The following is a 16,936-nucleotide window of genomic DNA, read 5'->3' as shown; positions in this document are numbered from 1 at the left end:
TTACCAGTTTCTAAGTGTAATTTTGTTTGCTTGTAGTCGTGGTCATGCTATGTGTATTTTGCATTCTGCTTTTTAAAAATTTAACATGAAGGCAAATTTTTTTTGCATCGTACCATCTTTGCAAACATCATTTAAACATCTGTATTGTTTTCCATTTTGTATAACCATTCCCCTACTGATGGGCATTTAGGTTGTTTACAGGTCTTGCCTCTTCCGAGTAGGGATGTATGAGTCATATCTGTGTCAGAACTTTTGCTAATTTCCTCAAGGCAGATTCCCAGAAGTGGAATTATAAAATCAAAGAGCATAAATACTTTCAAGATACCTGATGCATTATGTCAAATAGCTTTCCAAAAGAAATGTATAGTTTATGTGTTTGCCAACAGTATATGACAGTTGGGCCCCATATTTTAAGTGATTGACTAATGATGCTTCTTAGCTTTTTTTTTTAATTTTTAAACTGAGGCCCACCAGTAAAGATAGGTGTTAGATTAATTTCCTGGATTTTGAATTATGAGAGCATTGGTATTTCTTTCCAAAAATAAATTTTAATACAATGTAGCCCATTGCTCTTTTCAAGTGGTAACACTACTCCCCAGCATCAGGATGAGCTCTGAGGTCTTGGAGATAGCAGTGTCTAGGGAAGATCCTCAGGACAGAGAGGGATTTGAGGTCCCACGTGAGGACTTAGGGTATTTCACCTGGGGATTTCTAAGGGGGACGTATTTGCGGTCTTTAGAGTGTGATTGCCTGACGGTTGGTGTGGGAGGGGGAGTAATTTACACATTCTATGATCGGAGCTATCCAAGATGAAATGGGTAGGACAGAGGATGTGGACTTACGTGAGTATTAACGTATCAAGATCTCAAAACCTTCTGGGTCTGGCTGAGTTGAACCAGCTAAGGAAATTTTTGAGTTTTTTGGGCTCATCTGAAGATGACATGTGAGAGGATTTCTGTATAGGGAAACCAACCAACCCAACTCAAAGCAGTCACCTGCAGGAGACATCCTGAGCTGAGTCTGTTGCAGGGTCCCCTTAATAGAAAGGGGCTGAGTTAGGGAAACTGGAGAGTTAATTGTTCTTACATTCCTGGGTAGCTGTTAACCAGCTGACCAAGATACCTGATGAGAACAGGGTCAGAGAAAACCTGGATACCCAGGAGAAACACAGGGCAGATCAATCCCTTGTCAGTCTCTCTGTCTCCTTCCTTATAAACAATTTATCTAAAGTGTAATGCAAGATTTGATGCCTTAGACACTTTGAAGTATCCCCACTGGAACAGATGTTAATATTTCTTTCTAGTTAAAACGTTTGTTTTAATAGGTATTCTAATCTATTTGTATATGTGCCTGAGGACCCAGAATGATAGTGCCTTAAAGACTGTTTCACTCCTATAGAAGGGATATTCCCTGGCCGATGTATCCCTGTGTGGCGCCAGGGAGACAGATGTCATCTCTGTTGTTAACTCCACATCTTCAGCAAGTCCTTCTCATGGTCTCAAGGTGGCTTCTTGAGTTTCAACCATCTGTCTAAATTCCAGCTGGAGGAAGGAGGAGGGGACTGAGAAGACTCACATCAGATGTCTGTTAGGGACAGTTCCTAAAAGTGACCTTATAACACTTAGGCTTACATTCCAGGGACTGGGATCTCACCACATGGCCACACTTGCTACAAGGGAGACTGAGAAGTGAGACTTTTATTGGGGGGCGGCCACATGCCCAGAGGAACATTGGCTTCTTCACGAGATGTGATTACCTCTGGTAGTCCTCAAGATGAGAGTCCCAGAAGCCACAGTTGGAAAGAACTTGGAAGTCACTTTGAGCACCCCCATCTTCCAGAAGAGGAAACTGAGATTTCAAGGAGAGATGACTGGTCCAAGGTCACAGCCAGTAACTATCAAGGTCAGCATTAAACTTGGGTTGGACTCCAAGTACCTTGCTGTCTCCCCCAAATCCTAAGCTCTAAACTCTCATCCAGCGTAAGTCCTTCGACCTTGGGTTCAGACCTCATCTGTTTTTAACCTTCTCCTTGAGGCCCTTTACCACCAGCTTCTTTAGCTTCTAGACTTTTAGAATCTGACATTTCAAAGCTATTTTGAGCAAAATGTGGGTTAAACTAAATTAAACCGATTTCTTCACAGCTCCCGGCATGAGAAGGGTATCTTTTTTCAGGTGACAGAGCACTAAAAAGGTCGAGTTTTGCTGCCCACCTCCGCCCCTTCTCCTAAATGTTAGATTTCTGTCCCCAAATCTTCCTTCGTTAGCAAGCCACTTTTACGTAATTGACTGTCTCTGGCTTCAGGATCTGCAGCAGAAAGTAAATCTATAATGACAGACGGCTTTACTGGTTACAGCGAATATGAGGGTGCTGGCGCACGCCCCGGAGACAGAGCTTTTTAAAGCGGAGGGTATAACGTGCAAGCACTGTTCTCCCTGATTATTTTCCACAATTGTACGACTCTTTAGTCTGGTGGTGATGGTGGGTGGGTAGCAGGCTCATTCAGCTGATAGAGGAGTGTGCTGGGTGCACAAGTGGGGGGGGCATGAGGCCAGGGCAAGGTGGAAAGGAAGAAGTGCACACCCCTGGATTTGGCCCCAGGGTTCAGATCTGGGGAAATGGTCACATGTGGGATCTTCATGCTCTTGTCCCTGAGGCCCCTGGCAGACCCCCAGGATCCTTTGGGCTTGCCAGAAATAGGGTCAGTGTAAATTCCTGTGGGGACCGCCTTGCCACGGTTCTGGGAGATGTAGGCTCCTGGTTGTGTGGACAGGACCTACCTGGGCAGGAGCTGGTCTTTTCTGCTTGGCTTTCCAGGTCCGTTGCAGCAGACCAGGGGGCTGGTGGAGTGGAGAGGCAGAAGTCCTCTGGCCAGGAGTCAGGACTGAATTCTAGTCCTAACTGTGCTGCTTGCCTAATGTGTGACCCTGGTAACCTAACCTTGGAGCCTCTTTCTCCTTATCTTTAGAGAAGGGAGCACTTACCCCCTGAGCTACTGTGAAGGGTCAAAGAGCCAATGCGCGTGATTCCTGGAAAGCACACTCCAAATGTGCTGGGCAACCTCTCGATCTTTGTCACAGTACAGCTGGCCAATGGTGCTAAATGTGCGTACGTGTGTGCTCCTTCCTGCCTGGACCTGCTATTTTGCCTGATTGCAGGCAGGGCCCTGGAGAGGAAGAGGTGGTCCTGCTTTTCTGTTGTCCTTGCTTACTAGTAGTAGTCATAAAGATACTCAGCAATTATTATGTGCTTCCATATGCAAGCATTATGTTAGGGTCATCATATCGTTTCCGCCCCCCCCATTTAATCCTGTGCCAACCCTCCAGGTAGGCATTAGTATTGTCCTCTCCATCCTCTGGCCGTGGAGATGACACTCAGAGGTGTATCACAAGCCTGAGGTCTTCATGCTCTAAATGGTGACACCTAGGTTCACCCAGGTCTGTCCAACTCCAAAGTCAGTGCTCTTTCCACAGCTGGTAAAGGGAGAAGAGGCGGGCAGAGCTTAGAGACATGCGAGATGGGCAAACACCTGGCTCAAAAGGAAGGAACTCAGTCTCCTCCACCATTGCCTGCAGTTGCACTAGGCTCCGGCAAGGACCACTGTGGGAGCATCCTGGGTGCTTCCTGGGCTCTGAAGAGAGCCTTGTACTTTGATGGAGGCAGGAAGGTGGTGGAAGGGGACCAATGCAGGGGAGGGGAGGGTGCTAGTGCTGTGACAGATTGGGGGGTACTGGTGCTGTCATGGGGTAGAGTGCTGGTTTTCTGATACAAGCAGGACCTGGTTTGGGGGCCACCATTCCCCAGCAGTAGAAAAGGGGGAAGCCATTCTTCCCGGCAGTGTTTGACCTGCACTATGGAAATGTTCCATGAGTCTCCACTCAGCCAATGGGGGCAGCTCAGCCCCAAGGTAAATTGGAGGGCTAATGAGCAGGAAGATGGTGACTGGTGACATCAGAGAAGTTTGCATGGTGAACAAAGGGATCCTTTTTCTCCCCTCAACCTCTAGACTGCTGACTTCGAATGTGAAGAGCCTGCCAAGCACAGAAACGATACCACCATGCTGGCTTGCAAGCAGGCTGACTTTGGGGGCACCTGTTCGGTACTGTGCTTTCCCCCCACGGTGTGACAAAAGAACAGACAGTCTTTGCATCATTAATGTTGTTATTGTAGCTCTAGTTATTGTTACCGAGGTTTGTGGGTTGTGACTTATGGAGTCTGCAGGCAGGCTCTGGGCAGGGCGATCCAGGCTCACTGGAGCTGCATCTCCTGGAGAGGAAGGAGCCCATGCTGAAAGGTTAAGCAGACTGGAGTGCAGAAAGGTGAATGTTAAGTGGCCTGAGGAAGTCCCCTAGGGCTTAAGGGGAGGGAGGTCGTAACCCTTCTCTTGCTTGTCTCAGTGCTTGCTGGCTAGGGTAATGTCTGTCTGTGGGGGACATGGGCCTTTCATCCCTCCCCACCTCAGAACCTGAGGCCTCACACTGAGCTCTCTAGATCTAGTCTTCCTGGATTCTGCCAGGATCTGGCTATCCCCATTGTTTTCCTCTCTCTCTCTCTCTGACCTTCAAACTCTGCTTCTCTAGGCAAATCCTGCAGGCTAGTCTTGGTGGAGATGGCCCCTCCTCCTGACCCTGCTGGGCCTCCTCACCCCTCCCTTGTCACCAGCTCTGGCACTCAGCAAGACTACTCAGCAACCTGTCTTCCAAAACTCCCCCCTCTCAAATTCTCCCAGACGTCCTGGGGAACTTGCTGCAGCCCCTCCTAGCCCCTCACCAGTCAGCCTGGCCTGAGCTGGCACTGCCTTCCCACCTCCCTCCTGTCGTCTGCCCCCTCTGGCCCACCCACAGAGACTTCATTTGCTCTGTGGCTCACCCTCTTTGGGTTCCTTCTTGCTCACATGTCTCCAACCTGGGTCTGCCATCATCTTTCTCACCCCGAGAGAAAAGCCTCCTCCACCTCTGTTCCCACTCTTCCATCTTTGGCTGTGGGTTCCGGTCTCCCAGCCCAGCCTCCTCAGAGGCATTTTGAACTTTTTTTTCTTTCTTCCTTGCTCACCTATGAGCAGCCATTGAATTTGTAGCTTTTCCCTCTAGGCGTTTGGACTGACCCTTTTCTCTCCGCTTGGGTAGCCACCCAGCTGGTCCCTATGCCTCCAGCCTCCATGGCTGCTGCATAGTCTGCGGTCACAGGCAGATGAGTCTGTATAATCCCACACTCATTCCTGCACTCCTTTGTTAACTGGTCAGCCATGCTCCCACCTGCTTTCTGCCCAGGCCATCGACTCCCAGCCCCTCACTTGTGTGGGTTGGTTCCCTCGAGAGCTCCAAAACTTGCCATGTATTCGCCTTCTTTCTAACCTACTCTTGGTAGGAGACCTCTGCAGGTCAGAGTGGTAATGGATGTGATTTGTCCTGTTTATTAAGCTGGACAAACATTTCCTGAGGGCTTTCAACGGGGCCTTGCCCTCCAGAGCTCTTAATCATGGGGGTGGAGGTGAGGGTAGGGAGCAGACCAACCCTTCATAGAGACTTGTAGAGCAGGCAGACTTCAGGGAGTGCCCCTGTCAGCCCCAGCTTGATGCCTGGTGATAGGATTCAGGCAAAGTCAATTTGCTCAGTGTATTTCCTGTGGAGCTTAAATTCTCTACTGTGTCATGGTAAACATTGGGTTAGGTGACTGACTGGAAAGTGGCTTGTTTAATCTCAGGTGGCCTTTGGTTAGATGACCTGAGGGATAGTCTGGTTTTATAGGAAGGAAGCTCAGCTGTGTCTGAGACAGGCTCCTGTGGTTTCTTGTGTGGACACTGTGTCACTGTGGCCCAGCTGCATGCCTCTGCCTGGACAGTTCTTCTTCCTTCTCTGCAGTTCCCAAAGTAGGTGCCTGCCAGGCTCAGGAGGGGCTGGCCTGTAGGTCAAGAGTCCTGTGCCAGGGCAGTTGTTTTTCTTGACTGCTCAGATTATCTGAGGATTAAAAACAGCAGCAAGGCAATCTGTTTTTTAAACAGATTTTTTTTTTCTCTCTCATCACCACATGCATTGAACTATGGACATTTTAGACTGAAGTTCATTAGCTCCCTGGGAGCAGTTGGATAACACATACTAATCAAGTTGAAGGAGCTTTTTGGTGAGCTCTTAGGTGACTTGGACAAGGGCAGTGGGTCCTCAAGCACTGTGTCTAGCTTGGGCAGGATGGGCAGGGTGGACTGAAGGAAAAATAATTCCTTGACTCTTCCTCTTGGAAGGTTGTACTCTGCAGAGAAGGAACCTCTGGATTCTACTGGTAGATTATATTTAGAAACACTGGACTATGGTCATGTTTTCTGTCTCTAGGCTGCCGAGATGGAAATTTGTGTTATATATTATGGTAACTGATATTGTCAGAGTGCTTTATGATTTATAGAGCATGTTCCATAAGTTATCCCTTCACCCCCGCACAGCAGTCGCATGAGGAAGGTATCCCATGTCATATTCCATGAAGCCTCTGGAAGTTGAGTGATGTTACCTGGTATCTTAGTTGTAGAGTGGTAGAGTCCAGACTCAACTCTGGCCACCAAGAGGCCATGGACTGAGAGACACAGGGGCAAAGCAGGGAGACTGGGATTTGGATACCCTGGTTGACCTTTTTAGCTGTGGAATTTTGATCAGATTCTTTCTTTTTAAAATTTTCCTGACATAAATTAAAACTCTCCTCGATATGGTAGAGCATATCAAATCGTCTCCAGTTGCCCCTTTTCATTGACCACATTCCTCTATGATCTCTGTCCTTGCTCCAGTCCAGGCTGATTGCTTTATAGTCCCTTTTGTCTCAGGACCTCTCTTCACCACCAATGTGATAATTCTCCTTGCCTCTCTTATCTGTTGGATCCTTTTTACCTAGGTTCCATGTGCTCTCATTTTTTATTTCTTGTTTTGCACTGGGTTCCAGTGGCTTCCTGAGAAAGAGGTGTTGGTGGGAAATTTTGTTTATCTGACATCATCAGTCTGCATGAGTAACTCTATACTCACGACAGTTTGGTTATAGAATTCCATTTGGTTATGATGCTTCTTGAGAATCATGAGGGCAGCATTTCATTGTCTTCTGTTGTGCATTTTCTCTTGGAAGCTTATATGATCTCCTCTTTGTCAGCAGTACTATGAAAGTTTTTAGTTGCTGTACCTTGGTGAGGGTCTATTTTCATTCAGGATTCTGGGCTCTCTCAACTGAAGACGCACTCTTCATATTACAACATTTTCTTGAATTCAAAAAAAATTTTTTTGTAGTTGTAGATGGACAGAATGCCTTTGTTTTATTTGTTTATTTTTATGTGCTGCTAAGGATTGAACCCAGTGCCTCAGGTGTACTAGGCATGCGCTCTGCCACTGAGCTACAGCCCCAGCCCTATTTTTTTTTTTTTTTTTTTTATAATTTCTTTTCCTTAGTTTTCTCCTTTTTTCTGGAGTTCCTTTAATTTGGGTCTTGTGTCTAATGGATCCATTCTCTTATTTTTCTTATTGTATATCCTTTTCAGTTTTTTTTTCTAGGAATTTTTTTCAGTGCGGAGATATCGTAACAGTGACAAAAACTAACACCTCTCGCCCATTCCCATCCCAAACACAAAGGGGAGATGTGCTTTCCCTGTGGGTTTCTGCTTTAGTGCTTCTGGGTGGATGGGTTTTCATACAGCACCGGTGTGTGGCATTTGGGAAATGTATACAATTACAGACATTGACCTCCCAGGGGGCTTTCAGTTGGAGTGATAATGCTGCATGTCTGTGTACCCCACCGTCCATATTAGCCTCATGAAGTGCGTGGAGGGGAAGGGCCAGGTGGAGACTGGGAGGTGTCTCTGGAAGCGAAGAGGGGGGGTGTGGTAGTGCCCTGAGAAGGGCTGGTAACCTCATTCCCTAGAAGAAAAATGTGCTCAAGGTGCCACCTACCTACACACTGATTCTTCCAAGGGCCAGGCTGGGGCCTGGGACTCATGGTCCTTGGCTCCTTGATCCACAGGTGGTCCTGCCTACGTGGCTATCCTCGGCAAAGGTCTCCTCGCTCATTGAGAGAATCTCTGACCCCAAGGACTTGAAAAAAATTCTCAGGACCCGGAATAACGTATTGGTGCTTTACTCCAAATCTGGTGAGTGTCTCTCCTGACCTTGTCATCATCCATCCGGGCAGCATAAAATGGGTGGGGTGTAGGCGGTAAGGAAGACCTTCGGATTAAGGCCACTCAGGGAGGGTCCAGGGATGTTAGAGTGTCAGCTCTCCTCAGAAGATGGAGGCAGAGTTACATACGGGCATTAGTTCAGCTGCTTTTGCATCCTGAGGGTCATTTAAGTTCTTGATTATGAGTATTCCTTGGGAAAAGGGCTCTGGAGCCCCTTACTACCTTGGAAGGACGGAAACCCCAGGGTGGGCAGCGGGATGGACACTGGCTCCCTGCACCAGCAGAGCCGAGCCCCACTGGGGTATGCTTTGCTGGAGCTGTTGATTAACTGCCTGAGCCTGCCTGTTGCCAGCTGAATTGGTCCCAAGTGCGGAGGCACTCACCCGGGCCAGCAGCCCTGGCCCTGCCTGGTCCCCACCTGTCCCTCTCTGGGTCAGACACAAGGCACACAAGACTGACTCTGGAGTAGGCCCTAAGCTCACTGGGGCGGGAGCAGCAGCCTGCCTCTCTTCTGACCTTAAGACAGGCAAGGGCACAGTGGACAGAGAGAGGTTGGCCTGGCTCCTGGCAGGGACTTTGGGAGGGCAAATGGCAATGGTTGGTCTTGTTCCAGCAGAGTGAAGTGTTTTCTGCAGCTCCCAAGGATGTCAAGTTTTCTGTGCTCCTGGAGAAGCAGCAGCCAGTAGCTGGGCCAGCTCTGGGCACAGCTCTCCCTGGCCGTTCATCCTCGACATCATTGGCACTTGCGACTGATGGATGTTTTGGACGCGTGACCCTCCTGAAGCCTGTGCTCCCCAAGCGTCCCTGGCACACGGCTGTTCTTGTGGCCACTTGCTGCTCCTTCCCTTTCCAAGGGTCTGGTGCACACACTCCCTGAGTTAGTTTTTGGAAACCTAGAGTGTGACTAGCATTTCTCAGCTCTTGGGATGGGGGAAACTGAGGCAGGGGGGAAGCAGTGTTTCTCTGGAGGCCCAGGTACAGGGCCCTGAATAAACCTCGCTCACTCCCTGGGACACTCATGCAGCTGAGCTGGTTGTCAGTGAAGAAGCATGCTGGGCTCCTTCTCTGGGACAGGTCCTGTGATACAAGGTACTTTTATGACACACACAGTACTTTGTTGAGATGATCTCATTTGCTCCCTTGCCACAGGGGAGGCTGTGCAGGCTGTCAGACTGCATCCAGGTTACAAATGAGGGCCTTGAAGCTAAGAGGGAGTAACTGACTTGCTTGAGTTCTCCCCGCTAGTGGCAGCATAACTGGCCCCTTAAGTTGCCTCTGGCTCTTGTGTCCTCTTAAGGAGGATAGGAAGAACTGGCTCATTCTGCAGTGATAGAGAACTTTGAGATCAGCTTGGGGCAGAGACAGGGAATTTTACAGGAAGTTAGAGTGGGGTGTATCAGGCCGAGCTCTGGTCCCTGCCCCTTGCCTAGCCTGCTCTCAGTTTCTTGGCAGTAGAGCGCCTGTGCTACCCATGTACCTTACTCCTTCCTGCTTTGGAGTGCTGGAGGAGGGGCCTGGGCAGTTATTTCAGCCCCCTGCCCCCTCTCCCACACCTGTCGCATGAGACTTGTGACCTCCAGTGTGTTTTCTGAGCATCATAGAACTGGATTTTCTTCTTCCCTTCCCTTTCTGTGACTGAAAGGCAGGGTTGGGACAGGTGGTGGGGTACTTCTGTATTGCTGTCCTTTATCCCTTGCCCCAAGCCCCTCCCTGCACATTGGGAGGCTTTCCCCCTTCAGTGGCTCACCCTCTTGCCTGGGAGGGCCTCCTCTGAGGGCCCAGAAGTGTTTCTTGAACGGTGTTTTTGTTGGCGTCTGAAAGGCTCAGCTTGCTTTGTATCCACAAACAGCTACCATTATCCAAACTGGAAGAGAAGATTCATGGAGGCTCGTAATTCAGACATCATTTCTGCTTGGCTTTGGGACATATCACATGGTTTTGGGCATGAAAGGCAGCAGACTGCTCTCCCTACCCGCATCTGCCTGGTGCACCTTTTGAGTGAGCTTACTAACTGGGGTCACATGTGGGAAGGTGACCGGAAGTGTGTTGGGTGCTGGTATCAAACACTGGCCACAGAGGCTTGTCCCCAAGACCCTGTATCTCACAATAGTACCCAGGTTCTTTGCCCAGATCCACAGGGATTGATGCTGGACCAATGAGAGACCTTTCCTTTCTGATGTTCTTCCATCCTGCCCCAGGTTTCAGAACCTTTAGACATAAATGTTTAATGTTTTGTTTTTTACAGAGGCAGCAGCTGAAAATCATCTCAGGTTATTGTCCACTGTGGCCCAGGCAGTGAAAGGACAAGGCACCATCTGCTGGGTGGACTGTGGGTATGTCCTGGGGGGCGGGCGGGAGCGTGAGGGCTTTGGTGGTTGGGACAGAATTGTCCTTTGGTTAATCCTCTGGCAGAGAAGATGGCAGGTCATGTGAGGATTATCCCTGCCCTGCAGAGGGGAGGTCTGTCCTTCCCTTTCTTCCCAGTCCCTGCCGTTTCCTTCTCATTTTCCAGAGTTTTAACTTTCTGTTTCCTTTGTTGTTGTTGTTGTTCTTATTTTCCTTGTTTCTTTCTAGTTATATATGATAGTAGAATCCATTTTGACACAATTTAAAAAATTGGAATATATTTTGTTTCTGTCCCCAGTACTTCCCCTTCCCTTCCCCCACCCCTGATCCCTTTCTTCTTCTCTACTCTTTCCACCATTTACCCATAGTTATTTTTTTAATTAATTTCTTGTGGATGTACACGATGGTGAGATTCACTATGGTTTATTTATACAGGTACATAGGATAGTTAGGTCAAATTCATTCCACTGTCTTTCCTTATCCCATCCCTTGTCCCTTCCCTTCATTCCTCTTTGTCTACCCCACTGATCTTTCTTCTATTCTTTTTTTAACCCCACTTGCTTTATTGTGTATTAGCTTCTGCATAACAGAGAAAACATTTACCTTTTGATTTTTGGGGGGACTGGCTTATTCCACTTAGCATGATAGCCTCTAGTTCCATCCATTAACTGACAAATATCAACAAGTCATTATTTTTTATGACTGAGTGTGTGTGTGTATATGTATATATATCACATTCTCTTTTTTCATTCATCTGTTGCTTTATTTTGTATTCCTAGGGGGAAATGGGTGGCAGAGGGGTTCTGGTTTTATAGAGGTGGGGGCCAGAGATGCTTGGTGATTTTTAGGATTGGCTTGTGGTAAGTCTGCGGTGAGAACCACAAGCTTTACCTCCAGCCCAGGCCTTCCCACTAGAAGTCTCTGCTGCCCATAGCACAAAGGTAGTGAGGTGAGCTACTCCATGTGACTGTGCCTGGGCTTGGGCTCCTACAGTGGGTCAGGCCTGCAAAGGTCTTTTTAACCTTTAACGTAGCTCTTCTTGCCTGAGACACAAGCCCTGCCACCACCCTGCAGGTTAAGTGAGCTTTTATGGGCCTCACTTCAGTGTAATCCTCTCTGATTCAATCTGAGTTCTAAATGACTGTTTTGCAAGGGAAGTTTTGGAACACACTGATTTATAGGTTGATGACCTCAGGCTTATTCCACCTACAATTAGAGAGAATTAAAGGAGATTCATATTTTAACAAAGCCCTGAACAAGGCCAGGAGAATATGTCTATAGCCAAGTAGTGTGTGTGTGGGGGTGAATGTGAGTACCTCTGCATGCATCTGGCCTCACAAACCCAGATTTGTTCCCCCACAAGCTGAACAGAACAGATTGCTCTCTAGGTGGCTGGTGAGATCTTAGCCACTGGCCAATTCTAGTTCATGGTTGGTCTGAAAGTAGTACTGTCTTCCAGGGGTCTAACGCCCACATTTACCAGCAGTGCTCTGTGTGACTGGCAAAGTGACAAAGCCTATTGGAGGAGCAAGTCACTTTAGAATTTCCATATCTGAAGATGACAATAGTTCTGCCAAGCTGACGGAGCCCTATTGTGCAGAATTCTTAAGAGGCTCATCAGTGGTAGGAATGGGCAGAAAAGCCTCGATTTAGTTGCTGTTTTCTCCGGGATCTGTTTGTAAGTCATTACTGAGCACCCACTATGTGCTTCGAGAACACACAGATGAGCAGCAGTGCCCTCAGGAGCCTGGTGTGCAGGGAGGAGGCTGATACACAAGCAGATCCTTAAATTCCCAGATGGAGAATCTGTAACAGAGGCTCTGTGTCCAGAGGGGCAGTCACTTAATGCCAATGGAAAGGCCAAGGAAAGCTGCCCAGAAGAGGTGCAATTCCAATGGGGGGTAAAGTCCTCAGAGTATATTTTGCTCACAGTGCCCACAGACAACCCTCTGCCTTGTGGCTTCCAAGTGCTCCCTGTGGGGGCAAAAGGCCTGCTGTGATCCCTAGATGGGCTGCAGAACATCCAGAGCAGGATGCCTGAGCTAAATGATGGGGTCAGGGCCAGTATGTGAAGACGGATGGGTAGGATTAGGGCTCAGGACTAAAGATTGGAGTCCTGATGTCTGGAGTCAGTAAAAATGCCAATGAGAAAATCCTGTGAATCTGATGTGAGAGCTTAAAAGAGGCACCTTATAGAAAAGAATAGAATGTTCCACGTAGTTGCTTCTCACTTTATTGAGTTTATCCCCATAAGAGGAAGTACACACTGAAATGTTAAATAGCATTAAAGTAGTGTAGATAAGTAGGTGGATTATGGTGCTGACATGGATTATGTTGGAAGCCAGGATAACTGCGTCTGACTTTGAAATTAGAGGCGAAGCACACCTGAATATACCCGAGCAACCCAAGGGACAGCTCTGGTCCCTACGGGTCACTCTGGGTGGCAGGTCTCAGGGACCACTGTGAGACAAGTAGATCCCAAGGCACAAGTTGGCTTCTGCCCTCTGCTTAGCCACTCCTGCGCCGGACTTCTAAACTTGCCCTGTAAATCCCCAGGGGAGCCCCATGTTAACTTGGGGCCCTGGGATGGCAGTTCGCGCTGTGGTCTCCTGTGCATTTGCGTTCCATCTATGTCTGAGTGTGTGACTGCGACACCCCCAGGATGGGCCGAGGTTGGGCATGCTTTCTGCTGCTGTCTGCAGAGGAGGGAGGGGTGGCGCAGAGCCAGCGCTGCTCTCTTCAACCCGCCGCTTTTAAGCAACAGATGGTCAGTCGGAGTGCGCCTCCCCTCCAGTGGGCCCTACTGAGGTTCCCATCTCATCCTCTCCAACTGTGCCACCTCCTGCCCTTCCGGCAGAGGGTTGGTAGCTAGAATGGGGACGCCAGGGCTTGAGATGGTGATGACCAGGAATACTGGGAATGAGCAGGTGAAGGGAAGGCGAGAGGATCAGGGAACTTGTGGGTAAGAGAAGACGCTGCTGTGGTGTTGAGGTGTCTTCGCAGGTGTATGGAATAACAGGCACAGCCTTTGAGGAAGAGGAGGCCTGGTTAAGAGGCCAGCCCCTCTACTTATTAGCCCTGTGACTTTGGGTGAGTCTGTTAACCCAAGTCTGTCCTCATCTGCAATCTGTCTTCTTTCCAGGTCTATGGTAAGGAACAGGTAAGTAAATGTTCTCGACGAAAAAGCAATTTAAATGTGAAATGCCATTCTGCTATTGTTATTTTTTATCGGGGTGACATTGATCAGAACAAAGCTGGATGGGAGAAGTAGCACATTTTGTTCTTTGAGCACTTCTTATTGGGTGAGGTTGCTTAGTTCTGGGGAGCATGCCCCTCAAGGATGTATTGGGCATGGGAGTCAGCCACAGCCTGTGGGGTGTTTGCTGTGCCCCTTAAGTATGGGGTATAGCAGAATTTGTAGGCCCCCAGGACAGGAAACCTGGCTTTAAGTCCAGGCTGTTCACAAATAGCTGCAGGACCTTTGGCAAATCACTACCTTTCTCTGGGCTTCAGCTTAATCTTCTGTGAAATGTGGAGTAGATTCTTCCAAGTTGCTCTCATCCCTAAATTAGCCTGGTTCAGAAAATGCCAGAAGCTGCCAGACTTGGTGTGTATGTGCAGGTATGTGGGAGGCATGTGCCTTCCAGTGTCTGGGTTCTTTTTTTGTGTCTCTCCCTGTTATGTGTGACCCCTATTCTTCTCCCTAAGGTGCTACCTTCTGTGCCCCCCCCCCGTTTTCCTCTTCTCTTACTAAGTTTCTGATGCTTCTTCCCAGAGGGAACTTGGTCCCTGCCTCTCCCATTCTTTTGGCCTCTTTTTTTCCCTCTTTTTCTACCTCTTTTCCTCTTTTTTGGTTCTTCTGGCTCTTTCCTTGCTGTTCTGGATGTCCACCTGCAGTCACACACATGCCCTTCTGCTTGGTTTCTCCCTGGTCCCAGGCTCTGTCACTTGTGCTGTGAGGTGTCAGCAGGGAGCATGGCTTCTGTCCAAGGGTTTGACAGTTCTCCTTCCCCCTCCCTCCACCTCCCAGCCCTGACCTCCACAGTCAGGCTTGGATGGGCTGGTGGTAGTTGTCCAGCTAAGCAGGTTATATGAAGGAGTCGCGGTCATCCCTCATGCCTTGCCAGCCTGGGGCTGGGCCTAGGCATGCGGTGCTGCCGTCGGGAAGTTGAGCTGGAGCCAGCTGCAGCCGCTGAGGCTGGTGTTCTGGTTCCTGCAGCTGCCCTGCTGGGGTGACACTGTCTTGTAGGGTGCATGCTGCTTTCTTTTCCTAGTGTTTAAGGTCATTGCCTAACCACATATTCTTTCTACTTTGCTCTCCTCCCATCTGCTTGATTTCCCTGGAAGGGTACTGACTCCCCAGATGCAAGATTAGGGGCCTGCCAAAGCAGATGTAACGTTATTTTGAAGTCTTAGATTTTCTTCTAAAAATTATTTGCATTTAGCATTTGTCCCTTTATATATAAGCAAGGCAAACATCACTTCCCTGGGATAAAATGATAAAATAGACTCCCAGAAGTGCCGGATTTATCTTGTGGCTTCAGATTCCTTCTGGCACATGGCCATGCACTTGCCGTGACATGTTCCTGCTAAGAAGCAGAACCTTCAAATCACTCGCCTGGGCAGGCAGGTGGAGAGGGCATCTGTGGAGAAGCCTCGCCCTTCGCCCTTCTCTCTCGTCTCCATCACTCTTACTGACTGCGGTGCCTCGCTTGTGCTGAATTACCTACCTTGTAGAGGTAGGTACCAAGGAAAATAGTCAGTTGGGGAGGGTCGCTGTTATTGAGTCCCTTCAGAGAGTGCTATGTGGCACTGTGGTCTGTCCAAGTTCAAGGTCCAGCTGTTCCAGGACTGTTCTCTCATTGTCCCTTGCCTCCTACTCTCCAGTCACATTCCTTCCCATTGTCCTGGCTGCTTGACTGCAGACAGTCACCCTCAGTATCTGCTGCTCTCTGATTAACCCCCATGCCCTTCCTGTCTCTGAAGCGAGGCCCTGCTTTCATCTCCTCCACATCCTCAGGGATCACAGGTCTATCTGCTTGGAATCTTGCCACGGCAGATGGGAGGAAAAGATTTACCCTTTTTTGACTGATGGGGAAATGGAATCCAGAGAGGCTGAGGTAACCAAAAGCACAGAGTTCATGCCAGACAATGGGGAGGCCTTGCCCGCTGATTTTCAGAGGTGACTTTCTACCCAACCAGGAGGAGACGGAACGTGGTATGCTGTGGACATAAGAATGGGAGGATCCAGTGGGGGTGAGGAGAGAGATAATAGGAGTTCTGATTTTTTTTTTTTGAGTCTCCATAGTCTATCTTGGGTTCTGACTTCTAGTTCTTATGTCAGAACATAAGGCAACTTCTCTTGATCCTGTAGTGTTAGTTGGCCTGGTAGAGGGGTCAGAAGCTCTGCTCAGCTTACATGAACAATTCCTGCATTTTGCAATTCAAGAAATCGAGAGTCCTCAGCCATAAAGAACGATAAAATTATGGCATTTGCAGGCAAATGGATGAAACTGGAGAATATCATGCTAAGTGAGATAAGCCAATCTCAAAAAACCAAAGGAAGAATGATATCGCTAATAAGTGGATGATGACACAAATGGGGGGTGGGAAGGGTTAGTTTTGGGGTTGGAGTTGGGTTTAGGGAGGGGGGCAGGAATGGAGGAAGGAAGGACTGTATAGATGGAGGGGAAGGGTGGGAGGGGAGGGGGGGAAGGGAAAAAATGGCAGAATGAATCAAACAACATTACCCTATGTAGATTTATGATTACACAAATGGTATGCCTTTACGCCATGTACAGACAGAGAAACAACATGTATCCCATTTGTTTACAATTTTATAATAAAAAAAAAAAAAAAAAAGAAATCGAGAGTCTCGTCGAAGGTGGCAGAATCAGGTCTAGAAGCCACCATTGCAGCTGACTGTGGCACCTCCCTTCAGGGAAGTTGTTGGTACTTAGGCTGCAACTCAGAGACCTGATACCTCCTCTTCTTAGCCTCCAGCACCTTGTTCTCTTTCTTCTTTCTCTCACCCCCACCTGTCGTCCCTGGGTCTGAAGTGTACGTCAACAGCCTCTTGGGTGATTATCTTCGCACACAAGGATTAAATCAGCACAGCATCACATGCCCGCAGCAGCCAGCCACCTGCAGCAACGCCACATGACAATGCCATGCTTATGTGTGGGGGCAGGGGAGTGTGTACAGACCTCTGATCTCTCCCTCCTCATTCTCCTCAGAGGAGATCCAAGCAAGTGGGGGAGGGACGGGTTCTAGCAGATCAGTGGCCTTGATGCCTTGCCCCTGAACAGTAGGGAAGTGAGTAGGCAGACTGATGGCTGGTTCCTGCAGGCCAGGGGCCGCGGGCCAGGGGTGACCCTTGGCACTCCACGACTTCTGGCAAAGCAGCTCATATCCCTGCTTGCTGCCTTTGTCTCCTTTTCCCCTAGAGCCTC

The 16,936-nt window shown here is 48.7% G+C and overlaps 1 protein-coding gene across 2 annotated transcripts in view; it reads left to right on the top strand.

The window, feature by feature from the left end:
- Pdia5 (protein disulfide isomerase family A member 5) overlaps nt 1-16,936 on the top strand; it is a 90,661-nt gene that overhangs the window by 14,228 nt on the left and 59,497 nt on the right. The window contains exons 2-4 of one of the 2 annotated variants that reach the window (XM_047564430.1): nt 1,639-1,902; nt 7,982-8,108; nt 10,384-10,471. In XM_047564430.1, coding sequence (XP_047420386.1) covers nt 1,774-1,902; nt 7,982-8,108; nt 10,384-10,471 — 344 coding nt within the window. In that variant the 5' untranslated portion in view covers nt 1,639-1,773. The remainder of the gene's footprint in view (nt 1-1,638; nt 1,903-7,981; nt 8,109-10,383; nt 10,472-16,936) is intronic. The other variant, XM_047564431.1, reaches the window with a different exon arrangement.

This window comes from Sciurus carolinensis, chromosome 9, assembly GCF_902686445.1.
Source record: "Sciurus carolinensis chromosome 9, mSciCar1.2, whole genome shotgun sequence".
Lineage (NCBI taxonomy): Eukaryota > Metazoa > Chordata > Mammalia > Rodentia > Sciuridae > Sciurus > Sciurus carolinensis.
Note: the sequence above shows the minus strand (reverse complement) of the source record. Positions and strands in the feature narration are given on the sequence as shown.